We start from the raw sequence: 22,950 nt of genomic DNA, 5'->3' as shown, positions 1-22,950 counted from the left end.
CTTCAGAGTTTTTGTTGTTCAGTTTATGTAGAAAGAGCTAAAGCACTGTGTTGAAAAAAAAGTACATCCAGTTTCACTTTCTTTTTAAATCAAAAAATTATACGGTGAAAGTAACAGATGGGGAACTTTTATTTTGAAGATTTTAGCAGCGACCTTAACCACTCTCCGAGAGTGATACATGACCGTAGCGGACGCCAACAACTTGGACATGTTTGATTTTTTGTGTTTTTTTTTTTTTAATGTTTTTATTGATCAACTAACTGGTTTTAATGCAACAAATGAGCTCAAATGACTTAAAAAAAAAAATGAGTTCAGGACGTGGCGTGTTAGTGTTTAGGGTGGGGCTCGTGACAGATTATCTAAAATAAAAGTCCTCCACTCCGGGACTTCAGCTTTGAAAAAAGACCGTTGGCAGCCATAAAACACCAGCCAGGCTGTCGGCTCGTGTGACTGCGTGTTTAGACGTCTCTTAATTTACGTTGACAACTCATGAACGTCCTGGTGGATCTAATGTAGGAAACTTTTTTAGAAGTAGGCAGATGTAGCTAGCTTTAGCTGTCTAGTTGCGAGAGAGTGTAGAGGCACGTCAAGTCCAGCTAAGCTGCTGTGTGTAAAATATAAACAGGAGTTTTATCGATTTGCTTTTTTTCTGCTGCGTTCAGAAATGTTTCGCTTTCTGTGAACAAATTTCACGTTTAAGAAGATGAACCCGGATCATCTTGAAGATTATCATCTCGACTGGTGGTGAGGTAACGAAAACAGTCCGGGTCTGATCAGACCAGCATACCATTCCAGTATTTGCTTCTTTTTTTTAAGAAATGGATTTGTGTAGATATAGTCTAGATATAGAGCAAATAAAAAATGTCAAAAAGTACATAAACAAGGAACCTCCAATAATGTGCCTCATGTTATGGTGTCCTCCTGCAGATGCAGGTGATCGAGCATCCTGTGGAGAACCTGCGCTCGGCTCTCCGCTCCACTCGTAAGGACCTGATCCAGACCTATGGGCAGTACAGCCGAGAGGAGCAGAGATTACTGGAGGAGGGTCTCCTGCCCGGCAGCCCACTGTTCAGTCCCATCACGGTTCACTCTGATTCAGACTGGATTCCCTCACACCCTGAAACACCCCAGGACTTTCAGAGCTTCTACAGCAACCCGTACCGCAGCACACCAAACAATGGCCATAAGACCATTTACATACAGACCATTGGTTAGTCTAAAAGCCAGATGAGCCCATGTGAATGGGGAGAACGTTGGAGAACATTACTTACAAATATGATACACCAGCACAACACTGGGCATGAAGCTTTTGGCCTAAAAGCAGTTTCCTTTGTCCACAGGCTCTTTTGGAGATGGAGCTGGGATCACTGAGCAGTATGTGGAGTGGCTGAGGGCCTACTGTCAGGCATTCTACTGTGGGCTGGACGTTAAGCTTCTTCCACCGGTAACAGTGGCTTCCACAGACTGCACCTTTCGGGTCAACAGCAGTACACACAACCTTCAGCTTCACGCTGGTATGTGCTGGTACAGTTAATTGGGCCCAGGCTTTCTGCCTTTTTAGAGATCAATTTTGCCCATTTCTGCTGAGTGTCCTGCAGAGGGCAGAAAGGGTTCAGAGGATTGGGCAGTGTCTACCTGTTTTTTGGCTGTTTGGTGAAACAGACTCCACCACCACCCCCAAAACTGGACAGTGTTTTCATTCTTTATATTCTTTCTCTCACTACTTCCCATCCTTACAGACTTGCAGATCTGTTTTCTTGTGCTGTTCATAGGGGAACTACTACTTTTCCTGAAAAAGAAGAAGCCCAAAGATGCATTTTGCATTGTGGGAATCACAATGATTGATCTGTACCCGAAAGACTCCTGGAATTTTGTTTTTGGACAAGCATCCCTCACTGAAGGTGATATTTAATGGACCTATGCTGGTCAGACGTTCCACTCTCTATGCTGGTCAGATTTCTAATCCTTGTTATTCTGGATTACCTGATTAGAGTTGCCACGTTCAGCATTTCTCATTTAAATCCTTAGTGGTCACATATACTAAGACCAGAGCAGAGCTTAATTATCATTTTATAATGTTACTGAATCCTTTGTTCGGACATAGCTAATACTTCTATTAGCTATAAATATTCTAGTAAATCTATTATTGATGAAGCAGTTTGATAGGATAGAGTTCTGAAAACCAAGTCTTTGTGCTACAGGAATGGGTGTTTTCAGCTTTGCCCGGTATGACGATGACTTCTACAAAAGGAATTATGCAGGACGGCTGAGGAAGGCAATAAAGCTGGAGCCAGGAGACTACAGTGTATTCCAGGGCTACTACACACCTCCAATCACCAGCACTTTGCTCTTCCGCTCATGTAAGGTGTGGCAGCTGTAACGGAGTTTCAATATTGTGTCCTCAACTCTGTCTTGGTCCACCAGCAGTCTTTTGGAAACATAAAGAAAGGTTGATTAGCTGTTACTCCATTTAGTTCTAATCTCATTACGTACCAATTGTATTGATCATGAAATTGCAGTTTTGGTAGGATCAGTGTTTGACTACTATAGTGTTTTGTGGTGTTTTTGGTAAAGGTTTGCATCTAGGTTATTTGTGTTCCTCTGGTAGACCCTGACTCATGAGATTGGACACATTTTTGGTGTCAAGCACTGCCTATGGCTCCAGTGTGTTATGCAGGGCTCCAACCATTTAGAAGAATCGGACCGTCGGCCACCAGACGTCTGCCCCATCTGCCTGAGGAAGCTACAGTCTGCTATTGGCTTTAAGATAGCTGACCGGTACAAGGTAAGTGGGGTGTATCGAGGTGAACTGTGGGCAAAACAGCAACTCCAACAGGAAGCCAGTTATTCCAGCAACCAGTCCTTTATTTTTTTTATCAATTGGTCCAAAGATATAGATCTAGATCCATGCCCATCCCTTCACATTACACTGGGAGGGTAGCATGTGCCTCCTCTGAGACACATGAAGCGTCACTGTTGCTCTCCTCCACTTTTACAGCTCCAGATCTGGTACATTAAATCTGTTACATCAGCTAACAAACCCTTGCTTTGGCTAGCAAGGCTGTGGCATGGCCGTGGATTGTACTCAAGTTGTCCAAGGCTTACCTAGTGAACCATACAGACACCTGAAGGCTCATCATCATTTTGCAGTTTGCATGTGAACGAGCCCTGGGTCTATCTGTGGTTAACCAGGAAGTTTCATAGCCTATACATTTTGTTCTGAATGCACTTTCCCACAATTATTACTTTCATTTGAATTGTTTATCAGTCAGAAAATTAATATTGCTACATACACAGATCAGTATATGTAACATAGAAGCTAACACTACTAGCTAACAGTGTCATAGTTGTTTTTTTATAGGATTACATTACATTACATTCAGAGGACTGTTCTTCTTAGTAATCTTAGGGCTTGAGGCTCACTACTATACATATAAATACTATACTATGAGGTGCTGAGAGTGAGAAACTGAAGGCCCCATATGGGCCTTTGGGATTAAGAGGTAGCTAAAAACAGCTTAATTAATGTGTATTATGTGATATTGTTGTTCAGTGTATTAATCTGAAGTTCCTCCTTCAGGCTTTACTACACTGGATAGAGGACGCACCAGGCAGTTCTGGACCACATATGGGTAAACCCACTCAAGCTTTCCAAGACTTCAGGCTCTGGTTATGTAAGTGTCTGAGTATACTGGAAGATGAAATATTTTAATACTGTTACACATATACAGAAAGGATGATCAGTGGAAGGCTATTATTTGATATGTGGTGGATCTGGATTTTCAAGATCAAACAACAAAAAAGCTTTATTTGCCTTTCTTTTTTTTTAGCAGTTCGAATGTACAAACCAGTGCATTGTTGTAAAAAGACATTCTGCTAAAATTTGCTTAAATTATTTTATTTCAGATCATAAAATAAAAAGGTGATTGTGTGTATTAGTGTGTGTATATTGTATTGCTCTTACAGACACATTCATCTTTGGAAACTACAAACACTTCTTTTCCAAACATACAAAAGTCAAGTAAAATAGTAATGCCCAGTCTGTAACATGGTGCTTCTCTGAGAAATGGGAATTATGCTTTGAGAATGAACCTGTAACTGTAAATCTAAAGGTTTTCACATCCAGGGCACAGTTTGTAAAGGTTTAGGCCTCTGAACTGACGATCTCATTCTCATGTTCACATTCTGTCCCTTTATATCTAAAGAGATATTCACAGTATGTTGATCACTTTACGAAAAGCTAAGGAACAATCACATGGCTATTCTCCCAGGTGTTACACTTTGCATTAAAGAGAAATTCCTTGTTTTTTTTTTGTCATATCATCGCTGTCCAATGAAAAACATGTATCTCCAAAATGATGAATTTACAGGAGAAGGCAAAAAAGAAATTACAGCGTTTCGCTTGGTCTATTTGTCCAGAATTATTTATACAGTGTACAGAGCAGCTGCAGGGTTCAAACGGTGGAGAAAACTAAAAATGGACATAAAAACACATATTTTATTGGACAGCATTGAAATGTTCTGCATAATTCAATAGTTAAGATGCAAATAAAGTCACAAAGCAATGCTGGTCAGCAAAGGCGTCTATTCACTATAGGGACCAATGCTTTCCTCCTAGCGTGTTGGCTGCCTGGCTTTGCATGTTTTGGAGGATTCCTGATGTCTGAAGCTTTGCTAGTGGTTGGGGGAGCTACGAACGGGTGGGTTTATTGGCAGTACCAAACTGGAAAAAAGGGAAAAATTCAACAAATGACTGACACAGATGGATTTCTTTACAGTGGTGGTGATGGGATCCTGACATCTGAAAAGTTTAATAGCTCCTAAAAGCTTCCATCCAGAAAATTCAGGCAGTGTTGCTTGATATCTGAGACCTTTTTTAATGCAGGCTTTAAGAGATTTACCGCTACTTAACTATTATCACCATTACAAATAAACCTCAGAAGACAGAGGCGACCTCACCATCACTATAGAAATCTGTTGAACACGCTCAGAAATTTGTAAGTTGCACCATTTTGCATCAAACCCACTCTGATTGACTGTTTACATACAAACACACTGAAATATGCAGAATTTTGGATGAACTGGTGGAATTTGCGTTCCTACCACTAGTTCTTGGCAATAAAACTGGTAATTCCAGCAAGAAATACAATGCCCTATATTGAGAATTTCTCAAGTGGTCTGTGGTCTTAATGAAACAGCAGTATTAAAGTATTTACCCTGTGTTTACCCTTATAGTGAAGTTCTGTGAGCAGTAAATAGGATGTCGGTATCTTGAGAGAAAAGAACATAATTGGTCCAACAATCTGAACATAAAATAAAATCCAGCAGATTGTCTTCAGTATATAAAAATCTGAGTAAAATCTTATTAGATTGTTAGAGTTTATCTCAAGAATACAATTCACAGTTACTAATACAGAGTTCTGTGTTTATAAGCCATGTACAGTAGCTTTTTACCTTGATTCAGTGAAATGCTAAAATAAGGAAATACAGTTTGTTAGGAAATCCTAACCGTCTAGTACTATCTAGTAAACATGAGTTCTTTCATTATAATTGTGTCTTGATATTTCTACTCCATTAATATTTAGATTTAATTTTACTATAATGTCTGTTTATTGTCATGATCTTTCTCTTGTGTTTCTGACTACAAAAGTATTACAAAATCATGGGGCTCCTGAGTGTTGCCACTGTCTTAGCATTGATCCTATCATCAGAAGATCACAGGCTCGATCCCCAGTATATCACAATTTGTCTCACCCTCTTTGGTGGGTAGGATTGCCTTAGCTCCCCCCCCCCACACACACACACACACTCGGTGTATGCAGGCGTCTGTTAGCTGGCGTTACAGAATTAGCAGTTAGTCTCCTTTCCACTGCACTGTTACCTGTTGTTTATAGAGTTCAGAAAGATGCAGTGGTTGGCATCATGTGACTTGAAGGAACCTAGCCTTCACCCTTCCAGCAATGGCAGCAACATCATAGGGGAGTGGTAATAATGGGGGGAAATATTCTGACATCATCAGGGTCAAACCTATATGACTAGAGTCATTGATGTGTATACTTTCATGTTAATTGACTAAACATGGCTACTTAATGTTGGATATTAATTTCACTTTACTAGGTTCCCACTCAGAAAGTGCTGTTTTTGTAGTTACCATGAAGTATATTAGTTGTTAAACATAAAAACTTCATCAGTAGGGTCCTGTTGCTTTCCTGTAAAAACTGGATTGGAACGGGATCAGGCTTCATTAAAAGGGATCCATTAAAAAAAGCCTGTATTGACCCCCAACGGGATTACTTTACCAGTTTCATAGTACCCAAGTTTTTTAATGATGCTAGGAGATTTGATTGTATATGACTGCATCAGTGGTTTGTCAGCGCAAACCACTAGCCTGTGATTTAGGCATCTGCAATCACAGACGTCCAAAATCTTCTCCTCTCTTTAAGGCAGCATGTGTAAAATGACAGGTGCAAGAAAAGAGTAAATGAAGCTAGGATATATATGTCTTATTGTTTAAGAATAACCAACATCCAGTCGGTGAAGCTGTTCTGTGATCCATCATCCACAGATTTGACCATTAGACCAAGATATTGTCCACAGAGGGTGCGGTTCTTTTCAGGGTTGACCTTGCTGGTTTGGTAGAATGTCCACTTCTAGGAATTCCTCAGGCAGAGCTTTTTCCTCACTCACGTGCTCAACTGCAGGGATATCCTGGCAAGGGCTGAAGCGCTTTTTTGTGCACAGACAACCTGTCTTTGCTGGACGTACCAGTGCAAGGAAAAGTGCACCTAATCCCATTCCAACAGCACAAGAGTAGAAGGCTGATCTGTAGTTCTGAGTAATGTCCACCAAAGCACCTGGAACCCAAACAAATAATGAACAGTCATTCAACAACTGTAATCATATGTTCCTGTTCCAGAAGTCAGTTCTAAAAGCCAGATCACACCAGCCCAATGCTCTCCAACACTGTAAACATCAAATATTAAATTAAGTCAACAATGTAGAGAATATCCAGTGCTTAAACAATAAGGTAATAGTGTAACGTGTTCAACAGTTTCTTATTTCTTGTATTCATTAAACTGCTAACTTCTGATTTGGCAGAGAAGGTGTATTCAACAGGAACATCCCATCTCTGTTATTTAGCTTCCATTTTTTTCAAATAACATTTACTTACATGCTAAAGGTTAAGGGTGATGCATTGGACAGGTATTTGTCATTGACTTTATGCTCAAACTGTACAAAAAACAGAGAGGTCCCTGAAAAGGGAGATACTGGCCATTTCTAAAGAAGTCTATTATTTAGTTGCCGCAAAAAATGGTATGTAGTAGTCAGTACTTCTTGTAATTTGATGTAATTTTTTTTTCCAATCCCCATTCATGTGAACTCTCCGTATCACTAGCAAGGCCCCCAACACTGGGAGGGTAAAAACTAGCATGTCTCCTTCAACACACAAGAAGCCAACCACCACCTCTTTTCGTACTGCTGCAGATGCTGCATCGCCAAGTAGCCTGCTCCATCAGAGATAAAAAAACTCAGATACAACAGCTAATAGACCTGTGCTGACCAACATCACATTAGAAGTGAAATGGGGAGGAAGTGGCATCTGACCCACCCCTGAGAGAGCAATCCATCTGTGCTCTCTCTGACTCAAACCTTGGGTTGCAACAAGAAAGAAGAAGAAACTAATAACATAATAATAATAATTATAATAATAATAATACTTAGTATTAGAATATACAAAAAAAGTTTCAATTCTTGTTTTAAAAAGAGAAATCTAGAAAATGTAAGGGTTCAAATTTAATTGTCAATTTAAGGTTGGTTGGTGTTTGTTGGAGAAAGCAGGGTTGGAGTGATCTGGCCTGAAAACATCTGGCCTGAAATGTCCTTACCTCCTAAAGGTGGTCCAGTAAGTCCTGCAAAACTTTGGATGCAGACGTAAACACCCACCGCTGAGGGCATTCTCTTGATGCCCACCACATCATCCTCGGCCAGCATGGGGATGTGTGTGGATGCGATATTGCCCAGTAGGAAGCCATAGAGCACACAGCAGACCACCAGCCCCCAGAATCCATTGACTACCGTGAAAAGCATAAGGACCACACACATCAGCGTCACACACCCAAGCAGAACAAATATCTTCCTAATGCGCCCCCAGTTCAGGATCCAGCCAATGGAGAGGCGGCCAAGGATCTCAGCCACAGCCATTACTACCAGCGCATAGACCCCCTTTTTCCTTTCAGTACCCATGCTGGAACTCAGCTCCACCACGTAGAGCTGTGGAGCGAAGAAGCCAAGTGTTGCAAAGAGGCCAAAAGCAGCATAGCACACAAAGCTGCCTTCCTTTAGCACTGTTAGGTCCAGGAGTTTGTCTCTGCCTGACTCTGCCTCTTTGTCCTGTTGACTTGGAGGAATCTGAAGGGATTCTTCCTCTTTTGGCTGTGCTGCCACCTGAGAACTATGCTCCGGCTCTTCCAGTGACTGTACGCCCGAGTCTCCGGAGTTTGAAGAGTCAGGAGAATCAGGCAGAGAGTTGATAATCTCCTGCTTTCTGGATTTCAGAGGTTGGGTGAAATTCCCAGTAGTTGTCTTAGGCTTGATGACCAAGGGGCGAAGCAGAAGTCCACAGACAACGATTGTTCCCTGTAATATTCCAAGCACCACCATTGTGTGTCTCCAGCCGATATGTGCCTTAAGTGCTGTGAATGCTGCAAAAGCAAAAGCAAATGTTCAGGACCCACAATAAAGCCACGCATCTAAGTTAAGAGACAGATGTGCTGATACACAGTGCCTGCATTCTGGTACTTTTGTTTGACAGAGTGATCTACAAATGTCTGGGCCTGTGTCAAAAGCAGTGTTCAGAACATGGGACAGAAGTTTTAGACACCAATAAAATTGCTCAAAACAATGTCCCTTGAAGAAAAATCACTTTCGTTTTTAGTAAATACTTGAGTACTTGCACTGAGCAGTATGTGGAAGCAGGTGGTTGTTCTTACCTGGCGCAAAAGCAAATATGGCAATGGATTCTCCTGTGGAGGCCATGGCAGTCACCAGGGAGCGACGTTTACTGAAGTACTGGGACAGGATTGTGACAGTGGGGAGAAATGTTAAGCAGTAGCCCAAACCTGAAAAGATTTAGAAATTTTAGAAAATAATGCTAATAAACTCTTCTTTTGAGACCTATGAATACTTTAGTGCTCAATGCCAAATATCATACTACTACTCAACACTGTTTATTAGCTATTACACTGTTACTTCATACTGGAGGTACTCTCTATGTAAATACTACAAGTATCATTTCAACTGAGGATGTAATTTCTTGTGCTACAAATTGTGTATGTGAAACATACAATATATATATATATATATATATATATATATGAGCTACTAAATCTAAAAATGAAGAAGTGGAATTTCTCGACGTATGACGGAACTGCATTTCATTAAAAGAACACCTGGCAATATTGCACAGGAGGAGGGAGGAATTGATTCCACAAAATGCCAACAAATCTCTTAAAAAGCTGTAAAATCTCTAAAAGCATTTAACAGCATAATAAGCTGAAGGCCACTTACAGAATAGGACTCTCTGGAGCAGATAAACATGAACCTATTGAAACCATGCCTAATGCCAGGCATGGCTAGAGGAGTATAAAGCCCCCCAGCACTGTGGAACTGTGTTCTCTAATATGACAGTGCTCCATCCAATACTTTTTGGATGAGTTGGGAGTTGGGAATGAGGTGGGGTGGTAATCATCCAACGTACTGACCTCAAATTTAACACATTTGTTGATAAATGCAAACAGAAATACCTCGTACCAATGCTCCAGAATCTACTAGAATGCCTTTCTTGGACAGTAGACCAACAAAAGCAGGATAAACTCTTTTTAAAAATTCCCTTGATTTCAGAAGAAACAATAAATGAGCAGGTGTCCCAATACTTTTGTCCATATAGTTTGTGTAAAACAAGTGTTTCGATTTTTATATTATAAAGGATACATTTTAAGTAAAATGTTGTAATTTATGTTTGACAGATCAACAGCGGGTGTGTTTACTTATTCTCAATGAAGAAATTGTGTGGCTAAGTGTGCTCGAACTTTCACATATAAATCTCTTCATATACAATAACAATGATTAAAGTTATCATCTGCATTTTGTTCTTGTGAATGATAACAGTAATAGATATTGATTAGGATCTAAATCTTGACAAATGACCACATTATTCGTATTAAAACAAACAGATCTGATTACCAGCAACAATCCCGATGGTGATGTAAATCTGACTGATGTAGCTGGTGAAAGCAGTGGAGATTGTTCCCAGGGAAATGAGGATTCCTCCAAGTACCACGACAGGCTGGAAGCCAAACCGATTACTCAGCACAGTTGAGAGCGGTGCTGAGCAGACGATCAATGTGTAAATGGACGAGAAGGTTAAACAGATGAGCACATAAACGTCAAGTCCGTTTTCCGCTGATGTTGGGTTTGCCAGAATGGACCTGTATGGATCTTACCTGTGAAAGTCATGATAAACACACATATTGAGATGATCCATGAAACTCGGCTGTTGGTCTCCTTAAACTCATACACCAGGTCCTTAAGGAAAATGCCAAAGATTTTGATAACCCCGTAGGTGAAGACCTCAACAAGAAAAAAGGCCACAGCCACGATCCAACCCCAGCCTCCATCTGGGACCTCAGAATATACTTTTGGTCCCAGGCACCCGTCTTTTCTGAAAACCCAGAATGCCATGATTTCTGAGGTGAAGACTGTTAACAAACAAGAGAGATAAACGAGATCATTTACTCAAGTACTACAACACTTCCCAAAATTACAACTGTCTTAACATGCCTGACATTATGAACCACTGTCCACTAACCTTTTAAACAGCCACTAGCTAAATGCTCACCTGATGTCCTGGATGAAGTGAGTTTATCACTACAATGATCCATTCATCCACATTATAGTGAGTCGAAACCACCTCTCTGGCCCATTTTTAATGTGCTGGGAGAACCTATCATTCTGGCTGTCATACTTATATGTATGATAATCATGATCTAGTGGGATCAATTCTGAGCCATTTATCTGTATGGTTTTAGCTGTTTTTCACATTTTGGCATAACCTAAATCTGGTATTTTTGTTCATTATATTGTATACAAGTGTAATGATGAATGGACCAATAGAAGTACTCCAATCTTTAACACTGAAAGTTATTAAAAGCTTTTTGCAAAGTTGTCGATTTGGAGATTTGAAGTTTTTGAATCAAGGTTGGGGGGAGTTAGGGCCTGTGACTGACAGGGACCTTAAAAAACATTTGAGTATTTAGGCAGAATTGTTAAGAGTTGTGGAACCCAGTGTAATATCTTTTCTCGGGTCCCAAAATCCCTGCCGACGCCCCTGGACGCAACAATATGATTTTACTAGCTGAAATGTCATGTGTTTTATAATTCTCTCAACCAAACAAAAAAAGTTCTGTTTATTGGAAAAAAGGAACTGAAGAATGATGAGCTGATCTATTTTGCTTCCTTTTGTCTGAGCACGCTTTAGTCAATACCATCAGTTATGTTAGCAAACTGACATAGCCCACTATTTCCTACATAATATCTTGAAGGTCTGTCACAACCCCTTCAGTACCAAGAGCCAGTACCAGTACCAAGCTTATTACACCTGCTTTGTGGCAGCCATTCAGGATTACTGCAATGCTCCCTTTAGTGCCTGACAGCTGTAATATAAAGAACGGCAATAACACTCACACACAGATCATATAACACAGGCTCTAAAACCCTGCGTTGGTTACACTGGAACTGATTTTAAGATTTATGTTTTTAAAATAGTATTTTATATTATTTCATTCCTTTTAAAATGTCTTTCTGCCATTTCTGTCCTAGTTGTTTATATGTCATACCTATGTTTCAGCTATGACAGCTATGTTTCCTTCGCTCACTAGATTATCAGACAGCATTATGTGGTGTAATGGTGTGTGGCCTGAAGAGTGGTCTAGTAGTTATTTTGGAGTTATTGTCATCTCAATGATAAAATGAATTTAAATATTTATATATATTTAAATGAAATTCTCTCTGAAAATAAAGTTTATTATAATAATAAAGGCTAAGTATCCCTCAATCTGTTGCTATGCAATGTTTACTATCCCTCAATATCACAGTTTCATCATTTGAAACCCAGCAGAACAAGATATCAACAAGTCAGTGGACATGATGGGGGGGTAACACACGTCACTGGTGTGAGTAGATGTTCATGACCATATTAAACAGAGTAATAGTAACACTGGTGGGTACTGGGTTTGATACGGAAGTCGTTTCTGACCATAAACATGTGAAAATAAAGTGTGTTTGTTTCTTGTTTTGACAAAGTTTTTGACCACGTGACAGCAACATGACGTAAGACGCGACCCTGTAAATATAACAGTGAAGCAAGGCGCCGGAGGAGCGAGCAGCTAAACCAACACGTTTCGTTCTCGGTGAGAAATACTTGAGGTAGTCCATGTTTAAGGTAGTCTGTTAGTGGCTTATAGACCTGTTTCAAACGTTAGTTGTTGTTGTTTTGCTGTCCTCTGTCGTCGGGAGAGAGAGGAAGCTGTGAGGCAGCTGCAGCAGACCACAGAAAACTGGGGCGCGCTTTAGATGCTCATTGGCTGCGCATGCGCACTAACGCCGAAATCACAACCGTGCACGTGTGTGGCGTGTGGCTAGGAGAACACACAGTTACATTGACCTCAGATACACACCTCTGATGTAGTTTACCAGCACAGGACACCAGTTCCTACCTACACAGGTCAGTAGGTGAAGTGCTCTTATTCTCAGACCAAATTGACATGACTTGGAAAATTATTATTATTAAATAAAGAAATAAAGAAATAAATGTAAAATATATATATATATATATATATATAAAACATTATGCACCAGCTCACACATAGGGAACTTTAATGTGCTCACTAGATCCTAAATCTCGGTAATCAGAATAAAAAAGTAACATTAGAAACCTCCTCACCTACTGACCTGTGTAGAAACTGGTGTCCTGTGCGGGTAACCTACATTAGAAGTGTGTATGAGGTCAGTGTAACAGTGCTAAGATCAATAACAGGCCAGTGGCACACATCCGTTTATTTGCTTTGCCAAACTGAGGACAGCAGAGATTTGTTCAGATTTTCAGAGATTTGTCTGTTCAGATTTACTTACAATCACTTACAACTGTTTAAAGTATTAAACTAAATACCCAGCAGTCTTTTTAACCCATGAATATTCAAAAGCTTAAAATCTAAATGTCCCCATATGTTTTCTGAGCTTGCTTAAGCACATAATAATGTTGTTTTTTTTTTGTTTATCACTATTTACAATGTATTATTTTTTATTTTTTTATTTATTCACTTTTTTAAATTAGTGTATTATGTCAAATCTTTTTATTTTTATTTTTTTTTTTTGGTCAAATGAAGCCAAACAAAGTTAGTACTATGTGCAACAATACAAGCTCTAATTACACAAAATCTCACAAAATCATCTCGTTCAGAGGAATCAAAAGCTCTGTGATATTTCTTTCTTGTCAAGCTTCATTTAGTTGTAGAACATTAATGGACTTAAAAATAAAAAAAGTATTACAACAGTTTGCGTAATGTTGAAAGTACATAAGTGAAAGCAAGAAAGAACATGGAGAAGATCTTACCTGTTCTTACAGGTTAAAGGGGAAAAACACTACTGATCCTCTGCCTGCCACTGCAGTGTGTTTCTCTGCCAAAAGTACATGTGCTGTCTGGAGACTGCTTTGAAAAAAAAAATGCAGCTGGCCCGGTGGGTGGTTCCAGCCGTGCAAGCTGTGAGGATTGGGTTACGCTCAACACTGATTAAGAAATCATGCTCTCAGCCCCCTGGTCCATTAGAGTTGATCTGGTATTAAAATAATAGGGCCTGTTTGTCTGCTTCTCCCTCTCTTTCTGCAGTAGTCTGAGCCAGGAGCAGGGTACTGAATTTGACTGTGCTGTAAGGGGACTGCTGCATTAAGTGAAGTTTGTTAGCCTGTTATGTAACAGCCATTACTGCTGGCCTGGAGAGTCTCTTGGGACCCAGAGGAGAGAACACTCTGCATAGATGTGGTGGACTTTACATTGAAATAAGGGAGAGTCCCAGGGAGAGGTCAGAAAGTCACATTGCAATATTTTAGATTTTAAAATATTTTAGATACTCTAAAAATCTTTCAACCCCACTGCAAATTAGGTTCTTAAAAAAATCCACTTTTGTTTAATCGCTCCACAGAACTTTTAGGATTCTGTTCTGTGGAGTGATGAAACAAAATCTTTCAGGCCGGTGGATCAGCAGCATGTCTGTATGAAGAAGAGAAGTGCCCCCCTACAGTGAAGCATGGAGGTGGCTCAGTGATGCTCTGGGTCTGGTTTGCTTTTTTTGGCACTGGAAGCCTGTAGCATTTGTAGGTCAGGATGGATTTGATTAAGAATCAGGAAATCCTAGGAGAAAACATCATGTCTTCTGTGAGACAGTTGAAGCTTGGGTGTCATTGGACCTTCCAACACGACAGTGATTTCACGCATATCTGCTTGAATGGCTGCTTTCAATTTTCTCTATAGAGTTATGTTTATGGAATTTTATGAATGTTTTTTTTCTTGACAGATTTCATATCTCTAAATGGCAGAAGTTGGATTCTGTGTGCTGCTCCTATTTTGCTCTCTAGTCTCGGGACTGGTGTATTACATCAACAGTGGCCTTGAACATGGAGACAAGACGAAGATGAGAGAGAGGCCCAATTTTATCATTATCCTGGCAGATGATATTGGTTGGGGAGATCTCTGGACCAAACAGTCTGACAGTACGACACCCTGGCTGAACATGTTAAGACTGGAAGGCAAAAGGTGAAATGAAGAGTTTTTAAGTTCAACAATAATATATATTTTGGAATATATTGACAATACATAGCAGGGCTTATTTTAAGATTTTGTGAAACACAGCAACAATTATATTTTGGCAAGTAAATATGGCTTTTTATGAGACAACAAATATTATTAATATATATTTAAAATATTCCCTTTCATCACTTCTGTTAAATAACTGTATATTGTGAAGTTTTTGTGAAGTGTGTTAGCAGATAAAGACAAATATTCAAGAATTGAAAAAAGCAGTTTTCCTTAAATCTTAATCGTAATATTCCTACAACCATCAAAAAATGACAGTTATTAAATATATTGACTGTTTCTGGTCCTGACTGTGTGAGTGGTTGTTTTGCAGGTTTACTGACTTCCACTCTCCTGCCTCGACGTGCTCTCCATCGCGTGCTGCCCTGCTGACCGGCAGACACGGCTTACGCAATGGAGTCACCCATAACTTTGCAAAAGGGTCTATCGGAGGACTTCCACTTAACGAGACCACATTTGCTCAGCTTCTTCGTGATGCAGGCTATTACACCGCCATGATTGGTAGACTCAGCATGCCTTTAAAGCACTGTTCAGCAGAACACTCTCTGATTAACATCTTCTCTCAGCCTGATGCTGAGATTAGTTCCTGATTAATGCATGCCACACTGTCTCTACAGCGACTCATTTGTGGCTCAAGTTTAAATAAAGAGCTAAAGGCAGAGTACTGTAGTTTCCCTTATTGTGATGATCTGTTCAAGCATGGTACTGCAAGTTACTTTTCTTCGGATATTACAAAAAATATATGTAATATTATTTTGTCTAATATATGTCTAATATTGTCTAATGTTGATCTGTTGGCTACAGGAAAATGGCATCTCGGACACAATGGTCCCTACCATCCAATCCACAGAGGTAAGTCCATATTATTTTGAACTATTCAGCAGAGATACAGTAAAATGACAGTTTATATAATATTTAAACATGCTGTTGCATCATGGAAATTGATGATTAATGTTAGCTGTTAATATTGTCCATAACTGTGTAGTAAGGCTTTAAAATGTCAACCTTCATAATGCTGGTATTCAGTATGTAAATGAACCCCTAACGCAGGCTTGCCCAGTCCTGGTGATTTACCTGGATAACACACCTGATACAAGTAATGAAGACCTTTTAGGCCTTATTAACATCACAGCTGTTGTACCTGAGCACTCCTTGGCGGTAGATCTTCAGGACCAAGATTGGATACACCATGCTCTAACCAATCACTGAAGGTCTTGTTGTCTTCTGTGAATGTCCTGGCCAGTCACAGATGTTCTTTGGGTGACTGGTTGAATGAAGACATTCACAAAATCTTAAATAATAATAAAAGCAAGTCCCTAAATTCTCGATCCACTGTGCAAAATGTTGTTGATTGGGAAGACATGTCACTTGTCCAAATTGTGCCTCTTTGGTTTTGCAATGGGACCATTAGACTGTAATAGTGCCTCACTCATGAAATCTGATTTTATGTTCAACCACATCAAATCCAATTCTTTACCAATGTGTTTCCCTAATGTTCAACATTTCTGAGCTATACTATGACAAAGGGAAAGATCTGACCACATGTTCTTGTTTTTTCTCTACTACAGGCTTTGACTATTACCTGGGTATTCCATATAGTAATGACATGGGCTGCACGGACAAACCTGGCTTTGACCTTCCCAGCTGTCACCCATGTCAGCAAAGTAAACATAGCAGGTCAGCTCATGCTCATGTAACTCACATTAGATGAGCATATAGATCAGGGGGTTTGCATTAGATTTAGCTTCCATAATCTGCCTTGGTCTCTTTTACTAAGAAGTGCCGAACTTCTGCTCAGCAGGAAGCACGGAGGATGTGACACTAAAGTAGCGTTACCTCTCTTTGAAAACCAGACTATCATTGAACAACCCTTGGACTTATGGGACCTCACAGGACGATATGCTAAAGCTGCAGTGGGGCAGATTTTGACTGCTAGGTATGTCCTCTCTCTCTGCTTATGAAGAAAAAACTGCTGAAACGTGTACATGGGTTATTGAAACATTGGCATCATGATGAATGGTGGCGTGACTGTGGAGTGGGTTTAAGGTCCCAACTACAGAGGTTCCAGCTGTAAGGCTCCAACTAGTTCTGATGAACTAACTCACAAAAAAGCCCAGTCATTATCCTCTGGTAATTGGCATCTTTTTGGTCTTTGGATTTGTACAAGGTTGAGGAGCCAGCCTTAATGGGGACTGAAAGTGTATCCTCATTTTGAACAGCTTTTAAGCAACTGAGTCCCTGAGGGACTTTGATCTGTTGAGGTATTACATACCTCATCTACAAACATGCCTGTTTAGTTTGCCTGGTCAAGCAGAGGACTGTGGCTTTGACCTCTGACATAGTCCAAGGATAGATCACAAGTTGGTGGAGTATTTTCTGCCCAGCTCCTATTTCACATTACTGCCTTTTACTTCAGACTGAATCTCGAGGCAGCTGAGCTAAAGTCAGCTTCACGTCGCTTGCCAAGAAACCCAGGCATCTGAATAATACAGTTACTTGTCGTTGTTTTTCATGTCTTTCAGACTTTGCTGTTGTATTTCCCTATTGTAAATAGAAATATGTATATAAGTTTATTTTTTTAATAGTTAATACAATTATTTAAAGAATTTTTTCCCACTATATCTTTATTATATGATATTATTCTGTGCTGCTGATGATCTTTCGAATAAATTAGTGTTTAAAAAAAGCCTCCTAGACTGATGACTATACATTATATATATTATATTATATATTCTATAATATATATTATATTATGACTGTTTTATTGTACTGCTATGTGAATCGTTTTCTTTTTTGTGTATGCATGTGTGTGTGTATGTGCATGTGTCTAGGAATAGGGGGCAGCCTTTCCTGCTGTATGTGGCTCTGGCTCATATGCACGTCCCTCTGTTCCATTACCACCTTCTGAATATAACTGCAAAGGATGCCTATGCTGCAAGTCTCAGTGATATGGACAGTTTGGTGGGGTCCATCAGGCTTGCCTTAGAGGCCTTTAGCGTGGAGAACACGCTCATGTGGTTTACGGGTGAGTCTGTTATGAATATTAGGTGTGCATAAAGTCCTATTGAGGTTGGGTTGTGGTGGTGGGTTCCTACAGTCCATAGTGAATAATGAATGCAACTTTTTTAGAGCTACTAAAACATTCATAGGATAAAAGTATCCCAGCATTCAGGGGGGTGCAGATCTAATGTCCCACTGTACATCTTTCAGGTGATAATGGCCCCTGGGAGCAGAAATGCCAGTTTGCGGGAAGCGCTGGGCCGTTTGTTGGGAGGTGGCAGACGAGCAGAGGTAACAACCAAAACGTTTTTGAAAATTGTCATATGAATACATTTTTTTTGTTTTCTACACAGTAAAAAAATAGAATTTAATATTATACACTACGCACCAAATGATATTTTAAGATGTTTTGTTCAATATTTTAAGCATTTTAGGATAAACAACAAATATTAAATGATTAATAATATTAATTTTCTGTTGACGATCATTTTCTTTACGTTGGAAACAGAAGGAATTCTGGACATCAGTTTAATTATAAATGTATTTTTGGTCTTATGCAGCTTTCGGGGTCATTTTAGAAGCATCTACAGCTCTGTTGTATATTCTGGATACTTCTTGAAAGGCCTTATTTAACAGCTTTATAGCTTCCTATTTCTTATTTAAAAACCTTTCTACAGGATTAATATATTAGAATACACAGTTTCTGAAGGTTTTGTATCATTACAAACATTAATTTGAAGTTTGAAGTGAGTTAATTTGGAGAAATTTCCAAACAGAAAATAATCAGCTAGAATAGCATGCCATTTATGTATTGCTGAAAATCTGGAAACTCCTGGGAATCTCCTACAATGAGAACCTAAACTATAACAGGTACTCGAGGGACTCGAATGGCTGTGCCATTGCAGTCATTCCACGGTTGGTTTAATTGTGTTGTCTAATAATGAATAATTATGAATTATAATGAGTAATGAAAATATCATAATACTGCATAATTGAGTGTATAATTGAGACATGTTTACCTTTATAAGTAGTTTCTGCTTACCAAATTACCACAACAATAGTAACCAATACCAGTAGCATCTCTATGCAAGTCTAAGTGCTTGTTAGCATCAAGCTAGCAGTGTTGTTGAGTGGAGGGTGGGGCTGGATTCCTGCATGGTTATGTGTTTTTCCTGCTTAAGCACAGGTTTAGTTGGTGTGTTAGAGCAGGGAAAGCACCGGGAAATCCACTGTTCTGGCCTCTGGCACTTGATTTCCCCCTCCCCTGCGCTACAGTGCATTGTATACTGTGCAAGGTCTTCTTACTGACTTAGTAGTGTTTAAGCTTAGAGGGATCTTTGAATTTTTAGTCTATTCAAACAAGCTGAAGTTAATCTTGAGTAAAAAGCAAAGCTCTGTCGCTCTGGATAAGGTCTCTGGATAGGTCTCTATATAATAACTGCTTCATGCACTAATGAATTTGCATAATGTGTGTAACAAAAAGTAATATGAGGTTCATCCATGTGTTCACAACTCCTTGCTAGACAGACACAGATCTGCCATAATATTAGTACCAGACAAGTAAAGGGATAAACATTGATTGTCTTCATATAAATCAGTACATCAGAGGTGGATATTAGGCAGCAAGTGGACAGTCAGTTCTTGAAGGTTATGTATGTGTCAAAAGCAGAAAAAATGGGCAAGTCTAATAATCTGAGCCACTTTGACAAGGGATAAACTGTAATGGCTAGACGACTGGGTCAGAGCATCTCCACATCAGCCCCTTCAGGCGGGTTTCTCCGGTATGCAGTGATCAGTACCTATCAAATGTGGTCCATGAATGGAACTCGGAATGGTGAACCGGCAACAGATTCATGGGCACTCATGGCTCACAGATGCGATTTATGGAGGCTCCACCTCACAATTTATAGGGTTTAAAGGATCTGCTGCTAACATCTTGGTGCCAGATACCACAGGATACCTTCAGAGTAGAGCTGGGCAATATGAAGATTTATTTTTGCATTGTGATAAATTTTGTTATCGTGATAACAGGCTACTGTTAGTCTTTCATAAACACTGATGCAGGATTCATAATAAGCACTGATGCATGATCCATTACAAACAATGTCATTAGACTGGTTTGATTATATGAAGAGCAGCAGATGTTGAATAAAAATCACTGAATTCAGTACGGGAGAGTCTCTGAATAGTAGTTTTTAAGGATCTGTTTTTAGTCCGTGATTACGTGTATCGTGAAAAAAAGCCTTTAAATATTGTGATATAGTATTTTTACCCAGCCCTACTTCAGAGGTCTTGTGAAACCTATGCTAGCAATGGTCAAATGGACCTAGGCAAGTGGTATTAATGTTATGGCTGATCGGTGTATAGTCACAGTTGGGCTTAATGTTGTACTACTGAAGGCAGATTTAACCAGGCTTAACAACAGATACACTTTTAATAGAGGAGCAATTTATCCTATTAGTTATCTGTCTGATATCCAATGTCATCATTTATCACTGAGTGTGTGTGTGTAGGTAGTTTTTAGAGATCAGTATTTTGATTTTCTTTGATCAGGCGGAGGCTCAGCCAAGAGGACCACTTGGGAAGGAGGCCACAGAGTTCCAACATTGGTCAGCTGGCCTGGGAAGATATCCCCCAACACCACCAGCAGTGCACTGCTGAGGTATGAGCACTTCATCATAGGTATGACCTAAAATCTGCCTTTATAAAGAGTGTCTCTCTCTCTTCTTCATTATGTCCAGTGGTTTGGACATCTTCCCTACAGTCCTTTCTCTAGCTGGTGTGGAGCCACCGTCGGACAGACGTTATGATGGCATTGATATAACAAATGTTCTGCTCCATGATGCCGAAACTGGACATGAGGTATGACAGCATTCAGGAGCTGTGATCTACATTAAAAAAAAAGTTTTTTTTTAACATCTGCACACACCTTGTTTACAGAAATGGTTCTTTAAACATCCTTTGGCTGAAACATTCTTGTGGTTCTCTGTGGCATTTTGCGCATGATGGCTAATTCGGAAATCAAAACAGGGACACACACTAAGTTCCCAGTTTATTAAACACCTGTACCATACAGCTACACGTGTTACTCATTTTATCAGGAGCACCTCTCACACTTTCAAATGGTTCCTCAAGGGTTCTTTATCCTTCCAGGCTCATATGGTAGGTGTTTCAGATAAAATGGCCACAGGGCACAGTGTGTACCTTAGAAACTGGCAAACCACTATGTAGCACACACTGTAACTATCTTTGTCCTCCATGCTCAGAGTCTCATGCATCCGAACAGCGGAGCAGCAGGGCAGTTTGGAGACTTGCAGACTGTGAGGGTGGGACGTCACAAGGCCTTTTACATCACAGGTCTCTGTTGTAATGTATAACTGAATTTGAATAATCAGTACCACAGTTTACAGTACAAATGAACCACACGAAACCTCTTAACCTTAACATTGCAAATCAGTGTCAGTCTGGAGCTGCTTATGGTTTGTGGAACCACTGGTTCCGAGATGTTAATGCAACAGTATGTATTATTTTTGCCTTAGAATAACAGCTTAGAATCACTATAAGGAATCGTAATAAGGAAATTTCTGTAGGAATTCTGAAGAAACAGGAGAGGTCCTGTTTCTCATAGGTTGTCCAGAAATGCATGTGTAAAGCATAATGCTGCTTTAAGAAAGAAATTAATCACATGAAATCTCTTAAACTCGTAGACATCATGTGATATAAGGATTCATATTCAATAATTACAGGCAAAACAATGCAACTGGCACATTTATATGGTTCCTTTTCTTCTTTAAATGCAGTTACCTTAGGACATTTTCTGAGTGTCCAGTTTCAGACTGGCTCCCATGCAGGTTCTCGGTCAACATTCTCCTAGTCAGATACTGAGGCAATGAGCTGCTGTTTTATTTTCTCAGGTGGTGCAGAAGCCTGTGGTGGAGGAACTGGAGTACCAGAACTTCATGACCCCCCTTTGATTTTTGATCTTGCTAAGGATGAAGCAGAGGAGTCAGCGCTAGATCCGGCCAGTGAGGAGTATCTCGCTGCTCTGAAGGAAGTGGAGAGCAAACGGGAGGCACTGCTATGGGACATTGCCACAGACAATGTATCTACTGCAGACTACACCGTAACACAGGCTGCAGTGCCCTGCTGCCAGCCACACAACCCTGCCTGCCGATGCCATAGCCCCAACTAAGCCCTGCGACTGCTTATCTGCTTAACTATCAACCAAATGTTTTGACCAGACAGCTCAAATATTAAGCCACATGTGTTCCATGACATCAGCTGTGAATGCCATAGCATGTTTAATATGTAGTAGTTTGAATATATCAAAGGTAACGTTACAGATGAGAAAGCCAACATTAAGAGAAAGACTAAAAGAATGTTTTTTAAATTATTATTAAGCTGCCTTGTTTTATGGTCCGTAGATATATTTTTATATTTAAAAGGATATTACTGTTTTTTTCTTTTATTATTAAAATTTAAACAGTATAAAATTTGTGAAAAGAATATTTACTCATTAACGTAACTCATTTCATTAACGTAACTCAAGTCAAAGGGACAGAAAAGTTTAACACACCCTAAGCAAACAAAGGAGTGTCAGTCCGAGCCACAAAACCGGCTTGTTTAACCAGCCCCTAGAGCTCTACCTTACAGCAGACTTTAGCTCTAACCCTATTCACTCATTGCTTCAGTAGCTGAATTAGATTAGATTTGGGTTTAAGGTGAGCCCTGCAGGAAAGCAGATCTTCAGCAGGAGGGTTGGTGACCACCGATTTGGAATGCGTTTGCTCTGGAGTACAGCTGCTACATGCATAGTGAACTGAGCATGTTCCCTAAAAGCTTCGTAGGCCACTAGTAGCGCAGTGGTCCCCAATGTGCAGAAATAAGAGCGTTGTGTTAAAACGTGCAGCTCATGTTCACATTTTACATTTACAAATGTTAGCTTTTGATTTATTCACCTTTTTTTTTTACCAAGAAAATCAACAAAATCTGTCCTTTGCCAAGGGACAAGACTGTAACATGT

The 22,950-nt window shown here is 39.8% G+C and overlaps 3 protein-coding genes across 7 annotated transcripts; 2 read left to right on the top strand and 1 right to left on the bottom strand.

Annotated features, from left to right (window-relative positions):
- Positions 1-394: 394 nt before the first annotated feature.
- LOC140544541 (archaemetzincin-2) lies at positions 395-3,935 on the top strand. Its single transcript, XM_072668167.1, has 7 exons — positions 395-749; positions 928-1,210; positions 1,341-1,514; positions 1,773-1,901; positions 2,202-2,365; positions 2,609-2,785; positions 3,581-3,935. Exons 2-7 carry the CDS (start codon positions 928-930, stop codon positions 3,710-3,712), a joined length of 1,059 nt encoding a protein of 352 aa, XP_072524268.1. The 5' UTR covers positions 395-749; the 3' UTR covers positions 3,713-3,935.
- Positions 3,777-13,739, bottom strand: LOC140544537 (monocarboxylate transporter 7). Of its 2 annotated transcripts, XM_072668161.1 has the most exons (6): positions 13,670-13,739; positions 10,503-10,757; positions 10,243-10,386; positions 8,991-9,119; positions 7,887-8,702; positions 3,777-6,854 (listed from the first exon to the last, which is right to left on the bottom strand). In XM_072668161.1, the coding sequence occupies exons 2-6, from the start codon at positions 10,738-10,740 to the stop codon at positions 6,613-6,615; spliced, it is 1,569 nt and encodes a 522-aa protein (XP_072524262.1). In that variant the 5' UTR covers positions 10,741-10,757; positions 13,670-13,739; the 3' UTR covers positions 3,777-6,612. The 2 variants fall into 2 exon arrangements, with proteins under 2 accessions (XP_072524262.1, XP_072524263.1); XM_072668162.1 differs by lacking the exon at positions 13,670-13,739 and having other exon boundaries at positions 10,503-10,817.
- Positions 12,390-22,877, top strand: arsg (arylsulfatase G). 4 transcript variants are annotated; one of them, XM_072668157.1, is made up of 12 exons: positions 12,390-12,467; positions 14,629-14,867; positions 15,241-15,428; positions 15,732-15,779; positions 16,496-16,604; positions 16,729-16,863; positions 17,759-17,952; positions 18,138-18,218; positions 20,481-20,589; positions 20,669-20,789; positions 21,194-21,284; positions 21,842-22,877. In XM_072668157.1, exons 2-12 carry the CDS (start codon positions 14,644-14,646, stop codon positions 22,117-22,119), a joined length of 1,578 nt encoding a protein of 525 aa, XP_072524258.1. In that variant the 5' UTR covers positions 12,390-12,467; positions 14,629-14,643; the 3' UTR covers positions 22,120-22,877. The 4 variants fall into 4 exon arrangements, with proteins under 4 accessions (XP_072524258.1, XP_072524261.1, XP_072524260.1 ...); XM_072668159.1 differs by having other exon boundaries at positions 12,402-12,467; positions 14,690-14,867; XM_072668158.1 differs by having other exon boundaries at positions 12,408-12,483.
- The last annotated feature ends 73 nt before the right edge of the window (positions 22,878-22,950 follow it).

This window comes from Salminus brasiliensis, chromosome 22, assembly GCF_030463535.1.
Source record: "Salminus brasiliensis chromosome 22, fSalBra1.hap2, whole genome shotgun sequence".
Classification (NCBI taxonomy): domain Eukaryota; kingdom Metazoa; phylum Chordata; class Actinopteri; order Characiformes; family Bryconidae; genus Salminus; species Salminus brasiliensis.
Note: the sequence above shows the minus strand (reverse complement) of the source record. Positions and strands in the feature narration are given on the sequence as shown.